Source organism: Macrobrachium nipponense, chromosome 12, assembly GCF_015104395.2.
Source record: "Macrobrachium nipponense isolate FS-2020 chromosome 12, ASM1510439v2, whole genome shotgun sequence".
NCBI lineage: Eukaryota > Metazoa > Arthropoda > Malacostraca > Decapoda > Palaemonidae > Macrobrachium > Macrobrachium nipponense.
Window position 1 is genome coordinate 47,766,557 of NC_087205.1, and position 16,743 is coordinate 47,783,299.

The 16,743-nt window shown below is 34.5% G+C and overlaps 1 protein-coding gene across 11 annotated transcripts in view; it reads right to left on the minus strand.

The window, feature by feature from the left end:
• Nucleotides 1–16,743, minus strand: part of LOC135224515 (E3 ubiquitin-protein ligase MYCBP2-like) — a 1,655,355-nt gene that overhangs the window by 1,114,014 nt on the left and 524,598 nt on the right. For 10 of the 11 annotated variants that reach the window (XM_064263560.1, XM_064263570.1, XM_064263561.1 and 7 more), the window contains 3 exons: nucleotides 15,689–15,847; nucleotides 1,685–1,889; nucleotides 1,281–1,441 (listed from right to left, as the gene is read on the minus strand). In XM_064263560.1, the coding sequence (XP_064119630.1) occupies nucleotides 1,281–1,441; nucleotides 1,685–1,889; nucleotides 15,689–15,847 (525 nt within the window). The remainder of the gene's footprint in view (nucleotides 1–1,280; nucleotides 1,442–1,684; nucleotides 1,890–15,688; nucleotides 15,848–16,743) is intronic. The other variant, XM_064263565.1, reaches the window with a different exon arrangement.

Consider the following 16,743-nt stretch of genomic DNA (forward strand, 5'->3'; position numbering starts at 1 on the left):
GAGTTTGACTAATAATATTAATTTTCAGTCATATATTGTACACAGAACTTTTTCCGACATAGCCTACTACTTGGCTAAGTTCTGACAATGCTTTATTTGTTTTATTTTTCATATATGTTAACTTCATCATTTTATAACTTCACATTTTAGCCTACATTCCTGAGTTAGCCTAATAGTAAGTCAATACAGTATTAAACTTTTCTCAGAATCTGCCCATTATTATCAGACTTTCATATCCTAAATTTGGTAATTCATAATTATCGTTATTAGTTTCTTCATATATTTTAATTGTAGAGGATAGTAAGATGAGAGAAAATAATGAATGAATTTCAGCAATCAAAGGCCATTGAATGTCGCCGTCAAAACGTAAACAAAGCACACCACCATCTACTGAGGAAAGTGAACACTAAACTATTCACTGGGACAAACGTTTTCTAGCTTAGATAAAGATTTACGCATGCACTTCTTACCTCTAGTATCATCTGATCTCATGGGTGACATATCGAATAAGTAAATGCACAGTTGTATAAAAGATATCAAACTGTATCACATATACATAAGTCTTTCAAGCATACTAAGAGTAAGGAATGCGTGCATGCCAAATGTTTCATTGGTTGATTTGGTAGAGACTTCTCAAGTAGAATATCTAAAAAAATTTATTTATTTTCAAGTTGATATAAAAAACATATTTGATTCACACATTTTCTTTTCATTACTAAGAATTATTGTCATAAAGACAAAGGAAATATGGTAAACTTTTGCTGTCTTGAAGTAGTAAACAAAGTAGTACGTATATGAAAGCCTTATTTATTGTTTTAGCCGTAGATACCAAGGTTTTCAAAACCTAGGCTAGGCTAGATTATCAGCGTTGAATAGCCTTTTTCTTGGCCACCATTCAGCAATATTTTAATTTTCATTTTATGGTTTTTTTTCTCTTTATGTAACTCTGAGTTATCGTAAAACAAGTATGTCGTTAAATGAGGAGTACCTATAATGCTTAAACCCTCAAGCCTAAGAAGTCTGAATTATGAGATAAAACCAGAATTATGAGATAAACCCCCCCCCCCAAACCCCACCCCAAAAAAAACGAGAAGAATAAAAGGCAACATGATGAACATTTAACAAGAATGAGATAAAACCAGAATTATGAGATAAAACCCCCCCCCCATTATGAGATAAAAAAAAACGCCCCCCCCCCCCCCCCCCAAAAAAAACGAGAAGAATAAAAGGCAACATGATGAACATTTAACAATGAAGAGAATAACAGAATTGCAACTTACCACCCAGATTACCCACTTCAGGAAACCCAAAAAGCCCTGAATGTGGTCCCTGCATCAGAGAAAATGGATCTTGGTCAATGTCCCCACCAATTTCATCGGCACATGAACGACAACATCCACAAACGCCACAACCTGAATCACCAGAGCCGCATCCACAAGGCCTGAAATTTATAATAGAAAATGACACTGCAATACAATATATGCATCAAACAACTACAACCACATAAAAACAAAATAATATAAGATATACTGTATACAGGTCTAAAATTAGATCAAATAATTTAACAGTTCTAATGTATTACAAAAATGCCACATCCAGTTATCTAGGAAACATCTATTTAAAGATATTTATATTTATTTTTGTTATTCATTAAACCTCTCAATTCAATCAAGATTGAACTTACTGGCCAGAGTTACGATTTGGTCTGCCACTGGAGACACAAGCAGCACCGTACCCAGTGCACTCATGACAAATAGTGCATACAAGGCAATGATCCCTAACCCATCTGTGGCGACCAGGTGCACACATAGCACCTTCGCCTCCATCTTCACTCTCTACACCATCCTCATCGATGTCATCTTCTCCAGCTCCTACAGACATTGACATTCCTAAAGATAATAGTAGGCATGTGTTCAAAATCATAAAAATAAAACATAGCCGTCCTTAACTTCTCCAACATAAAAAAAAAGAGAAAAAAAAGGGAAATCCAAAATGAAAAATGCCCATATGGTAAATTTCTCTAAAGAAGCTATGATTCATGCATATGATATAAAGAAGTATGTATCAAACTGCACAGTGGGAAAATTAGAGTGACTCCTTTTGATATAGTTAACCCAGTTTATACACAATATGGAGTTTCATAGTTAGAAAACCAGTTGTATTAACAAATGTAACACAAGGATATCATCAAATCCAAACCTCCAAATTACTACATTTCTTCAACTTCAAGATGAAGAGATGCTATCATCAAAATGGTAAAAATTCCAATGACATGTTGAAACCTTACAAAGAAAATGTAAATTTAAAATTTTACAAAAATTTAACAAAAATCTAACAGGTACCTTGCATATATCTTCAAAATGTAAAGTAAAACAGGGGTCTCTTTGACAAAAATGTCTTCCAAATAAAAAAAAAAAGCTTTATTTTGTAGATGCACTCAGTTATGTAACTATAATTATCCCCCAAAAAACCACCTACAGCCTTTTATTACACAACTTATTTCTCACAGACCACTTTCACATTTATTTCAGGATGTCAAAAAGTCCAGATTTAACTTGTTTGTGCATTGGATTTCCCATCACAAAGTTTAGATGTGAAAAAGTTCTTGCAATTCTCATTTGTCTAATGAATTTTCTACCAGAATTCCCCCTCTTGTTCAAGGCGTAATGTATGCCTCATCCTCTTCTGATTTTCTGGGTATTCCTACTAGTTTTTTGTTCTGCTCCTTCCATTTCCACTATCATTAGTCTCAAAGATTTGTCTGAGTCCTTTCAATGGCCCTCCCTCATCTCGCCCTACTTCTCTTGCATACACTCCCTTTGAAGGTCTTTAAAATGAACTTTCTCTATCTATCTTTCATAAGCATTTTATGAATGGCTAGTAAACCATCATATTTAGTTTGGAAAACAACTTATTATAGAAAGCTAAATTTCCAAATTAAGTGAGCAGTAATGACATATAATGATGATAAAATATCAAGAAAATAACATTTTTAAGATAAAATAAGATTTTATGTATACTTACCAAGTAGTTACATAGCTATAGTTTTTAAATCCATCGGCAGCAAGAATTTTTGAAATTCGCGGTAGCGCTAGTTTGTTTTGGCCAGGTGATACCTCCCTCCCCCCCCACTATCAGGGTACTGAGGAACCAACACCGTACGAAAATCAGTTGTTTATGCCCTATTATCCATGTGAGAGGAGGAGGGCGGGCTTTGATCATGTAACTAGTACAGTGGTACCTCGAGATACGAAATTAATCCGTTCTGAGACGCCCTTCGTATCATGAGTTTTTCGTATCTTGGACCGCATTTTACATGTAAAATGGCTAATCCTTTCCTAGCCCTCCAAAAACACCCCAGTAAATTTCATAATACGTAAAGCTAAATTGGCCTATAAACAATGAAATACTACAACAATTTGGACCATTCAATACCTAACTTAATAACGTACTGCTAATTACCTGTAAATAAAGTGTATTAGTGTACATGGTATACAAGACATACTGTACGTATGTAGTAAAATGTGGAAGCTTACCTTTCGAGTGAGGCTATCTCCGAAAATGGTGACAGAGGAGGAGGACAAACGGCAGATACGTACACTTAACTTTACGAAACACATAAAAAAATGTCAGAAAAACAAACTAAACTTTACAAAACACATTAACAAAACTGCAACACTTAACTTTACAAAAAAACTTGAAATTAAATTTTTTTTTTTTTTTTTTTTTTTTTTTTCTTTTTTTGATGTTTACAATTTTTTTTTTTAACTTTTTTATACTTTACGTATTTTACAAAATTTCAATTTCTTCACCACTGAATGGATGCCAGTCCATTTACGGACTTTCTTGAACCACCCATTCAAAGCCTTGAAGTCTGGGGTTGGTGTTGATGTCCCTTCTCCTCCGTTGTCTTCAGCCTGGGTAATCAAATTGCTGAAAATAGCGCTGACCTTGTGGGAGATTGCCATCTCCGTTATTGTATTGCCAGCGATTTCTTTGTCTTTTATCCAGACAAGAAGAAGCCTTTCCAGCTCGTCGTGCACGTGGGTCCTCTTGCTGGACAAAATAGTGACGCCCTTGGAAGGTGTAGCTGCTTTGATGGCATCCTTCTGCTTAAGGATGGTGCCTATTGTCGACGGATTTCGGTGGCATTCATTGGCGATCACACTCAATCGCATACCAGCTTCATACTTCTTGATAATCTCCATCTTCGTTTCCAAAGAGAGCATCCTCTTCTTTCCGTGAATTTCAAGTTTCTTAGGACCCATGGCTACGTATATACTATACATAATCATGTTATGTAGTACGTATAAGTATGGAATAAAGTTCTCACACAACACGATAAAGTATACTACAACGAAATCACTAACGACTTTACGTTAATAAACGAAATCATTAGAACTAACGAATACCGCGTGCGTACGATACAGGTGATGCCGTGTAGTGGCCGAAGAAGCACGCCACTACGTAGTAGATGCATGATGGGAGGGATGCTGACCAATAGAGAGAAGGATCCCATGGCGGTGACTAGCATCAGGAACCAATGGGAGAGCAGGAGGATGGTGGCGAGTCTACTCAGTTGGAGGCGCGCGAGTTTCAAAATTGTCATCGCCACACGCACTATTCAGATCTGCGAAGTGTATTCTGATCATCCACATTATGTATGCATCTGACCAGAAGTTGAAGAGGACCTATTTTCTCAAAACTAAAAAGCTTGCCCTTAAGGGAGCTAGCCGGAACCCTTTTGAATGGGGGTATAGGGTGAAAAATGCAGTCATGAAAAAATTCATGAAGCTCCGTTTGGCAATGGAGAATACATATACGAAATATTTCGTCAAAATTCCTCTTACTTTCATAGTTACAGGGTAATTAGTAAATGTCGCTCAATAAGGCAAAAACATTGATCCCACAAGAAAATGCAATATTTCTCCTGTTATCGTAAATTTTTATAACTATTGTCAAAGAAATTGTGAGCAATGGCATCTGTAGGGATTCCATGAGGCGGCAGGAGCTTGTTTCGGCAAGAATTTCATCATGCCAATGAGGAAAAGACTAGCAAAACATCTCGCTAACATACAGGCAAAGAAAATTAGCTCTAATATGATTACAAAATATCATAATATACGCGATATTAGCGTAGTTAGTGGAGAGAGAGAGAGACACCTTACAGACCTTACATCTTGTTCGGGTTGCCCCAGGTCCCTCAGTGTGAGGCACCTCTAATGTCTACCAGAGAGTTGCTAACACATCTTCCGGTATATTTTGCATCTTCCAATCTTGGATGGTCTGGGATGCAGCTTAGATATTTGTCGAGCTTATTCTTAAACACATCTACGCTCACTCCTGATATATTCCTCAGATGAGCTGGCAACACATTGAATAGACGCTGCATTATCGATGCTGGTGCGTAGTGGATTAATGTCCCTTGTGCTTTCCTTCTTTTTCCTGGTATAGTTTTGGGCACTATTAATCTACCTCTGCTTGCTCTTTCTGATATTTTTAGCTCCATGATGTTTTCGGCTATTCCTTCTATATGTTTCCATGCCTGAACTATCATGTAGCATTCTCTTCTCCTTTCTAGACTATATAATTTTAAGGATTGTAGTCTTTCCCAGTAGTCAAGGTCCTTAACTTCTTCTATTCTAGCTGTAAAGGACCTTTGTATACTCTCTATTTGTGCAATATCCTTTTGGTAGTGTGGGTACCATATCATATTGCCATATTCAAGTGGACTACAAACATATGTTTTATAAAGCATAATCATGTGTTCAGCTTTTCTTGTTTTGAAGTGCTGTAACAACATTCCCATTTTTGCTTTACATTTTACCAATAGAATTGCTATTTGATCATTGCATAACATGTTCCTATTCATCATCACACCTAGGTCTTTAACTGCTTCCTTATTTGTGATTGTCTCATTATTAGGTCCACTATATGCATATAGCTTTCCTTCTCTGTCTCCATAATTTATTGATTCAAATTTATCAGAGTTAAATACCATCCTATTTACCTCTGCCCAATCATATACTTTGTTAAGGTCTCTTTGTAGCACATTCCTATCTTCATCACAAGTAATTTCTCTACTTATTCTTGTGTCATCGGCGAAACTACTCACTACCGAGTCCTTAACATTACTGTCTATGTCTGCAATCATAATAACAAACAGTAATGCAGCTAACACCGTACCTTGTGGCACACCGGAAATTACCTTAGCTTCATCCGATTTCTCATCGTTTGCAATAACTATCTGTTTTCTGTTGTGTAAAAATTCTTTTAACCATCTTCCTACTTTATCCACTATATTATGTTTTCTAATTTTATTCGCTAATATATTACGGTCTACCTTGTCAAAAGCTTTTGCAAAGTCTAGATAAACCACATCTGTTTCATTTCCGCTTTTCATATTTTTGTATATGTTCTCACGGTGGACTAACAGTTGGGTTTGTGCACTTTTTCCGGGTACAAAACCATGCTGTCCTATATTAAACAAATTATTTTTTATTAAATGTTTCATAATATTTTTCTTCATTACCCTTTCATACACTTTCATAATATGTGATGTTAGACTCACAGGCCTATAATTACTTGCCTCTAGTCTTGATCCACTTTTGAAAGTAGGGGTAATATATGCTAATTTGTGCTCATCATAAATCTTGCCAGTATCTACACTTTGTCTTAATAATATTGCAAGTGGCTTTGCGATAGAATGAACTACTTTCTTTAACAAAATAGCGGGGACACCATCAGGACCTGCAGCAGCTCCATTTTTAATTTCATTAATAGCCTGCACAATATCAGCTTCATTAATATCTATGTCAGCTAAATATTCACTATTTTCATTATCTTCATTATCAATTCTAGGAGAGAGAGAGAGAGAGAGAGAGAGAGAGAGAGAGAGAGAGAGAGAGAGAGAGAGAGAGAGAGAGGCTACGGTTGTTGAGCAAAGGGATCTTCATTTATGATAAATAACATATTTTTGGTTTATTAATACCCAAAAAGGAATACGAAATTCATAATACTCATGAATTATTAACACTGTCTTTGTAAAAAGAGAGTACACGTTTGAGTTTCACCACTGACATTCTCTTGCTTTTATGTTTGTTTATCTTTGTTTCAGCAAGAATTTCATCATGCCAAAGAGGAAAATACAAGGAAAACATCTCGCTAACATAAAGAAGAAGAAAATTCGCTGAAATAAGCAGAGTTAGTGAGGGCGAGAGAGAGAGTTGTGTAGGAAGAAGTACCCCATCTTGCCTGATGCAGTGCCCCAGGCTACGATATATGAGCAAAGGGATCATCATTTAAGATTAAATTATGAGAAATAACATAATTTTGGTTTATTAATACCCAAAACAGAAATATGCATTTATAATAATCATTATTTATTAACACTGTCTTTATAAAAATACAAAGGAAAACTTTGAATGCCCTTATCTCAAAACTATACTTATTGACCTTCAAACTCTATCTTCTCACTTAGTTTTAAAGCTATAGCACTGAAATTTGGTTTATAACTCAGAAAGACATTATAGAATAATCAAATCAAGCCCTTTTTTCAAATTTGTGTTTCGTCTTTTTTTTTCTGATTTATAGTGTTTAGTTTTTTACCATAATGAAAAATGCATATCTAGCAAAAATATAACTTTTAGAAAAAAAAAGTCCTCACTTGATTGGAGGTCTACATCAGGGCTACATATAGTAGTAATGCCAGGTCTTAACCCTTAAACTCTGAAGCGGTAAAAAAAAAATTGTCTCCCGTGTGCCGGAGGTGTTTCGGAGTGAGCGCGGAAGCAGAAAAAATTTTTCAAAAAATTACAGCGTGCTTAGTTTTCAAGATTAAGAGTTAATTTTTGGCTCCTTTTTTTGTCATTGGCTGAAGTTTAGTATGCAACCATCAGAAATGAAAAAAATTATCATTATCAATAATGCGATATATGATAGCGCTTTTTAAAAACGAAATTTCATATATAATTGTATTCAAATCGCGCTGTGCGCAAAACGGTTAAAGGTAACAACTTACATTTTTTTTTTGTAATGTACACTAAATTGCGATCATTTTGGTATATAACACATTGTAAAACGATAAAAGCAACACAGAGAAAATATCACAAAATAATGCATGAATTCGTAAAGCGCGGACGTAAACAAATATTTTTTTCAAAAATTCACCATAAATCTAAATATTGTCCTAGAGACTTCCAACTTCTTTCAAAATGAAGACAAATCATTGAATATTACTATACTGTAAGAGTATTAGCTTACAATTGCAGTTTTTGACCATATCTGACGAGTTAAAGTTGACCGAATGTCGAATTTTTTTTTATATATTTTTTATATGCAATTATTTCAGAAATAAGAAAAGCTACAACCTTCAAATATTTTCGTTTTATTCTACATTAAATTGCACATATTTTCATATATAAAACTCTATGAAATGCCTGATATGAAATGGAGCAAATATTCCGAGAATGGGACGTACGCATTTCGGAGATTTGTGGCGGAGAATCCGCGCGCGGAGGGAAGGAAAGATTTTTTTTTAATTCACCATAAATCTAAATATTTTGCTAGACTTCAAATTTGTTTCAAGATGAAGATAAATGACTGAATATTACTAGACTGTAAGAGTTTTAGCTTACAATTGCGTTTTTCGACCATTTCGGTAGTCAAAGTTGACCGAACGTGGTTTTTTTCTATTTATCGTGACTTGTATGCAAATATTTCAAAAATGAGAAAAGCTACAACCTTTAATTATTTTTTGTTGTATTTTACATGAAATTGCACATATTTTCATATATAAAACTTTATGTAACAGCTAATTTAAAATGGTGCAAACATTACCACAATCGCACGTATGATTTTTTCGGAAGAGTTACCGCGCGGACGTAAAGAAAATGTTATTTTTTTCATAAATTCACCATAAATCGAAATATTGTGCTAGAGACTTCCAATTTGTTGCAAAATGAAGGTAAATGCTTGAATATTACTAGAATATAAGCATTTTAGCTTACAATTGCGTATTTCGACCATTTCGGTAGAGTCTAAGTTGACCGAAGGTTGAAATTTTGGCAATTATCGTTATTTATATGAAAATATCTCAAAACTGATAAAAGCTACAACCATGGGTTGTTTTTAGTTGTATTGTGCATGAAATTGCGCACATTTCCATATAGAAAACTTTATATAATGGCTAATTTTAAAATGGTGCAAACATTACCACAATCGCATGTATGATTTTTTTCAGAAGAGTTATCGCGTGGACGTAAGGAAAAAGTTTTTTCATAAATTCACCATAAATCAAAATATTGTGCTAGAGACTTCCAATTAGTTGCAAAATTAAGGTAAATGATTGAATATTACTAAAATATAAGAGTTTTAGCTTACAATTGCGTTTTTCGACCATTTCGGTAGAGTCAAAGTTGACCGAAGGTTGAAATTTTGGCAATTATCGTTATATATATGAAAATATCTCAAAACTGATAAAAGCTACAATCATGAGTATTTTATTGTTGTATTCTACATAAAAATGCCCACATTTTCATATATAATACTTCATGTAACGGCTAATTTACAATGGTACAAAAATTATGTCAAAGTGACAAAATAATTTCCGAGATGTGTCACAGATACTTTTAGTGCGGCAAGAAAGAAATTTGCGCTTGCGCGCCTGCGTAACAATTGTAAACAAAACAACACTTTGATCCGTGAACTCCCAGCATCCCCCAAGGCGCATGATTCAAAAGTTTTAGGCTGGTAGGCCTATAAGTATTTTTCCGCGAATTTTAAAAAAAACTTTTGTAAGTCGACGTAAAATATGTCCAGTCGGCACACGAGAGACAAAAAATGTCGACGTAAAATACGTCCAGTCGGCAGCAAAGGGTTAATATTAAATATCAAGGGAGGAGACAGAATTTTAAAAATGGTTATTTTCGGGATAAATAGCCCTGGCTTCAAAAAACCGAAGGTCAGAGGCGAAAATCATATGCGGTTTGGAGATGTCCCAAGTCACCTTATCAAGTGGTATAAATATCAGTCCTGTCCTTAAAAAATGGCATTAGCCGGCCAGCCCCCGTAATTTAGAGAGACGAAGGAAGGAGCAACTTCCATTTTGGCAACAGTTGACAACTGAAATCCGTCATTATTGAATGAAGTAAGAATTTTTTTCTGTGTTAACTTGTTTTGACTAACTTTTGGCATTTGATCATTTATTTTTTCAGTTCATTAAAGAAAATGCTAATGTGAATTAGTAAGGTTTTAGTTTATAAATTTGAAAAATTATGTAAGAATGAAGGAAATCCCAGTCTTCTCTCTCTAACTCCAGGTACTAAAGCTGTCAATTATCAAGTAATGGGACTGGAGGGGGAGGAGCTGTTGTGCTGTTGCCACCAAGTGTTCATGCAATTTCTCTCTCTCTCTCTCTCTCTCTCTCTCTCTCTCTCTCTCTCTCTCTCTCTCTCTCTCTCTCTCTCTCTCTCTACCAAAAGATGACGGCAATATTATGCATTACCAACATCAGTAATGGAACCAATATTTTCTTGCTCAATTTTTAACTTACCACCTAATGTTATACATGGTTGTATTCTCCTTGTTTCGCAGATTAATAATAAAATATGAAATACAAGATATTTAGAAAATTAATATTTAAAAAATATATTTTGGAAAGAAAAAGTTCTTTTCAAAAAATGCATTTTAGTTTTGGAATGCTTTATGCCGTATTTTCCAAGATAATTTCACATTTTTTTCATGACAATATTACTCCTTAGCTATTCAAGAAACACATAAAATTGCAAAATATATACAGCAGTTTTAATTGGTTGAATCGGTGTATGTGTGTGTATGTTAACGGACATATGCAAACCAACTTTTAAACCAATATTACTACCATCACTATCGCTATAATTATCTGTCTCTATATCAGTATTTGATGGAAAAGAATAAGCATCATCATCAAAAGCCATTATAACCAAAATTTACAATATAAACAAAGATTTATATAAATTTTCAAATGTTGTAAATTCAAGATATGAAAGCCTCCCTGGTTCCGCCCCCCAGGGCTGACGGAAGGTTTACAATTATGCTATTTTGATACCTATGATTAAGAGAAATCTGGCATCTTTTATGTCAAAGAGTGAGCTGAATGGCTGGTGAGACTGTTGACGTCACTGAAACAGAGCTAAGGGGAGGGGCTAAACTAACCGCGATGTTTGAAAATAAAGAGTTGCTAATATCGACTTCGTCCTTACGTGGCATATAAATCGTCGATTTTAGCGACGCATCGCACCTTGTGGATTAATACTTTCAAATAATAATAATAATATTAATATAACTGTAATTACAAAATTCATATTATGTGACAGTATTTTAAAGAAATACAATAATCTATCCATTTCACTCTTTTTATTAAGGATAACTCCTCCTCTCTCTCTCTCTCTCTCTCTTTTTTGCCACACAAGATATGTATGTCACAGTGGTAACTCCCTCCCTATGTTTCGCTGGAAGCATTATAAGTATTTTCTTTGAGAACAGATAGATACACATACACACACACACACACACACAGACTCTCTTTTACCGAGATGAAAGAATTTTTATGGTACTAGTATGTAAAATGTTTATTGATATTTTCTGTTGTTAATAATAATAATAATAATAATAATATAATAATAATAATATAATAATACTGTTAAAAAGGATGGCAGAATTAAGCAAGTTGATTTCATATATTGTTTTTTCTATTTTCCTTACAATTCGCTTCTCAGGCTCAGCGATGTTTCTGAGTAACTGGCCAATATTCATATTGGGAATTTTCAAAAATTATAAATGCTGAAGGAATCTTTTATTAGAACAATATATCAGGTCCAGGTCAAGCAGGGGTCGTCGTCAGTGCTGGTATTATTCCGTAGGTGTAGTTCAGTTCGGGCCGGGGTCGTCTTAGGTTTAAGGGCTGGTATTGGTGCTGGTATAGCTGGTATCACGTGACGTTTCGAACTTCTCGTAGGTCATCTTCTGACGAGTCGGTTGAAGTGACTGTAGCAAGAAAGTTTGCGGAACGGTACTTATAGCGGCTCGGACCTAGAGTTACATTCTCATTGGTCGGGCCGGTCTTGGGCGAAGCCGTGGATCTTCGCCCAAGACCGGCCCGACCAATGAGAATGCAACTCTAGGTCCGAGCCGCTATAAATATCGTTCCGCAAACTTTCTTGCTACAGTCACTTCAACCGACTCGTCAGAAGATGACCTACGAGAAGGTCGAAACGTCACGTGATACCAGCTATACCAGCACCAATACCAGCCCTTAAACCTAAGACGACCCCGGCCCGAACTGAACTACACCTACGGAATAATACCAGCACTGACGACGACCCCTGCTTGACCTGGACCTGATATCTTGTTCTAATAAAAGATTCCTTCAGCATTTATAATTTTTGAAAATTCCCAATATGAATATTGGCCAGTTACTCAGAAACATCGCTGAGCCTGAGAAGCGAATTGTAAGGAAAATAGAAAAAAAAAAATATAAAATCAACTCGCTTAATTCTGCCATCCTTTTTAACAGCATTTGCCTAAAAGATGGTCTTCTACCTAATAATAATAATAATAATAATAATAATAATAATAATAATAATAATAATAATAATAATAATAATAATAATAACAACAACAATAAAAATAAAACTGTAATTACAAAATTTGTATGTGGTAGTATTTTAGAGATAAAAATGACCTTTCAATTTCACTTATAAGGATAACTCCTCTCTCTTATTGAGACAAAAGAATTTTTATGGTAGATGCATATGTTTATTAATATTATCAAATACATACTAATAAATAATATAAAAAATAATAATATCAATAATAATAATAATACAATAATAATAATAATAATAATAATAATAATAATAATAATAATAATAATAATAATAAAAATAATAAAAATAAAAATAACTTATTTCAAATGAAAATTCTTCCCTTGTCTTTTTCTGTATCAGTTTACCTACTTTCTCATAACTCCAGTGACGCTCAGAGCTGGGAAGCTGTCAAACATGTCAAGTAACGGTGCCATACAATGGTCAACGAATTTAATGGTTTTTATGCAATCTCCCTCTCTCTCTCTCTCTCTTACTGAGATGAGATCATTTTTATGGTACATGTATGTAATAAGTTTATTATTAATATTTTCTAATAATAATACTATAATATGTATAATAATAATAATACTATAACTGTAATTACAAAATTCATATGCGAGTATCTTAAATACAATAATCTTTCCATTTCACTTTTTTAAATACTGTAAAGATCTCTCTCTCTCTCTCGGCTGCAAGTGCTAGAAGTACGTATGTATGTACCTATATACCTTTAATGGTACTAATGTTTACAATTCCTTTGAAATTATATTAATACAATCTCTAAGATTAATATATTAATATGATAATAATTTAAGGTAAATTTGATGTAGGATGTTACATAAGGTATGCAATTGATGTTTATATTACTTCCTTCTCTCTCTCTCTCTCTCTCTCTCTCTCTCTCTCTCTCTCTCTCTCTCTCTCTCTCTCTCTCTCTCTCTCTCAGCAAAAGAATTGAAATACGGAAAAGCATAATTGTTCAGTCCTCTCTTTCTCTCTTCTCTGGAACAGTTATATGTATTTATCGTAAGGAGTTATTCCCTCTCTCTCTCTCTCTGTTATTGGCTGTTTATATATTTCTATGGTAAAATGTTTAAGATGACTTTGAAATTATATTAATAATACCAATTCAATGGTATATTTGATGTTGGATGATACTTCAAGTACACATTTGGTATCTGAACTTTCAAGATAGGCAGATATAGGCATTTTTAAAAGGGAGTTCTAACTATTCACAGGGGTGCCTGGTACACATCCCCCGCGAATACGGGGGGGAACACTGTATAGTGTCTGTCTGTCTATCTGTATATTGTTTTTTCGTTGTATGGAACCAGTGGTTATTCAACAACGGGACCAACGGCTATACATGAATTCCGAACCACATAGAGAGTGAACTTTTATTACCAGAAATAGACATCTTCTCTCACACCTCAATGGAATACCCGAGAATCGAACTCGTGGCCACCAAGATGGTAGGCCAAGACCATACTGGTCAAGCCACTGAGGTGCTTTCCACATATATAGTTTGTATATATGTCCACATATACGTAATGTATATATGTTCCATAGAAAAATATGCGAATAGACAAGTCCATGACTCTCAGTATTTTTACTGACTGACTGATTTAATGCAGTACAGTATACTGTACTTGATACAATCATGTACTGTTACACTTTTAATTTTTTCAGACTGTGTATATGAGCATGTGTACATGTACACAGTCTCATCATATGATAAACTGCCATCACCTTTTTGTTGGTGCACTTTACATGATTGACATTCTCTAAACTTCTGACTCACTCATGGAAGTTATTCTTCAATATCTTGATATCTTACTGTCATCTTTTTCATCTGAAAAACAATGACATTTGCATGAAACCTCTTCTTTCTACTCAGCCAAGTAATCTAAGTTTTATGAACTGGCAAAGACACTTTGGCATATTACCCAAATAATCGGACGAAGGTTTATGATTCCTTTTATACATGCAACCTTCTTTACAAAAGGCAAACGCCACAATAAATCTTCTTCACGAATAGCAAAAACCACATTGAAGTTTAAAATATGACCTTGATGAAGTTCAGACATGCAATGGTAAGCATGTGTGAGTGTGCATGACTTAATTACCAGCCTCTTGGGCATTGTAGACTTAAAACAACTTACCAGAGATTCCATATGGTTAAAATTTGACTTTATATGATGTATACTGTCAAGAATTTATCATTCAAGGTTGGCTTAAACACTCCTCAATTGATTTCATAGTAATCATATTCGATTAATTGACCCTTCACTTCATAATTTCACCCATTACTCATGACTACTATTGTAACTAGCAAAGAACACTGTTTTTTCCTGTTATATACATTCATTCATGACCGAAAACATTATCTGAATCACAGAAATGTCATGAGATTCACAGGCAAGAGGTTAGTTTCTGAGCTGTCAATTACAGCAAACATTACTCTTCTTGAGGTTCCATTTCTACCAAACATATCAGTAGGAACTGACATCCTAATGTTCAATTCCTGGCATACCCAAGAGGGATAGCATGAACTGTTATCTGAGAAGCACCAGCACAAGTTTAACCAACTCATAGTGGGTAATATTATAACAAGCCAGATAGAATGCCAAGAGCCATTCCCCATACATCAGTCATATAAACATTTTTCATGTTGAAACATTGATAAATGAAGGACACACCAATCACAGTTCCCATAATTAGCTTCAAAAATGAACTACAACCACCACTATGATGCCTTTTCCAATGAAGAAAATTATAACGTGGGACACTTAGGCTCAAACCTAATTACAAATACAAGCTGTTCAATGACTCCATTACCAAAGCTTAGTGATTCTATTGTTTTATAAAACATTGGGTACTAAAACAATCAAATTCATTTGAACTGTCCTAATCAGTCAAAGTAACTGCATTTAAAGTTTTTCAATAGATTATCAAAACATTACATAAAATTTTAAACATAAATGTCTCACAATGTGAAACTGAATAAAATTTCAGGAATCTAGTTATGCACAGGTTCAACCAAAAAATAATGAAATACTTACCAGATCCTTCTTTTATCTGGGGCATGTAGTCTCTCCCACACTGTCCTTTATTGTTGATACCAAAGCTATATACCTGACCTTTGTTGGTTAACGCTATTGCATGTGCCTTTCCCAGTGCTACACTTGCTACATGGACCTCCCGCATCTCTGTCACCAATCCTGGAAGATTAAAAAATTAAAAAGAACAAAATCCAAACGCCATGATAGAAAGAAATGAGCTACATTAAAATTTTCAACATACTGCAACAAAAATAGCCTGCACTTGCATGATTCATGGAAAACAAGTTGGATACAGTGTTTGCCAATACTAATTTAATTTATTTGGGATAAATCTTACTGCCACAGGTGGCTTATATCTCTGCATCGATAGGCAAGTCAGCATTCAAACAAAATGTAAAAATCAAATGGTTGCCTTGATGACTCTCTGGTACACCCATCCTCCACCAGGTCAGTTTCGAATGTTTTAGCTCATCGAAACTACTTGCCGTCATTGTGTATAAATAAGAGCTCATTCATATTAAATGCTTTTTGGCTGTTTGCTACTTTCACAGTACAGTGCACTTATTTTTCATCAGTACAGTGCACTTATTTTTCATAAGATGCCTTCCTCTGGAATCGAGACTAAGAATGTCATTCTGCCAATAAATTACTTTATTGGCAGAATGTTGATTTTTGAGGTATAGATAGACAGTTTGTGCTAGCTGCAGGGGTATAAAGTGTGATCTTGTGAACAGATGTGAGGAACGTAGGGGTTTTTGAAGGACTTCTGCTTAAGTTCGTTACTACAGGAAGAGAGGGGAAGCAGACAGACTGCAAAAGCAAATAAGTCAGGTCAGGTAATAAACCTGTCATTTCTTCCCTTCTCCTGGTCCTTCATCTGTAGTTATCATTGCTCAGTCTGTGGCTTTCCCTCTGCTAATGTTTTAGATAGTCTGACAGATTGATTACAGCCACTAAAACTGGTATTACAACATCTAGGTTAATGATGCAATAATAAATTGTAATAAAAAACTAAAAATATATATAAATAAATTTAAAAGTATCTTGACAAATCA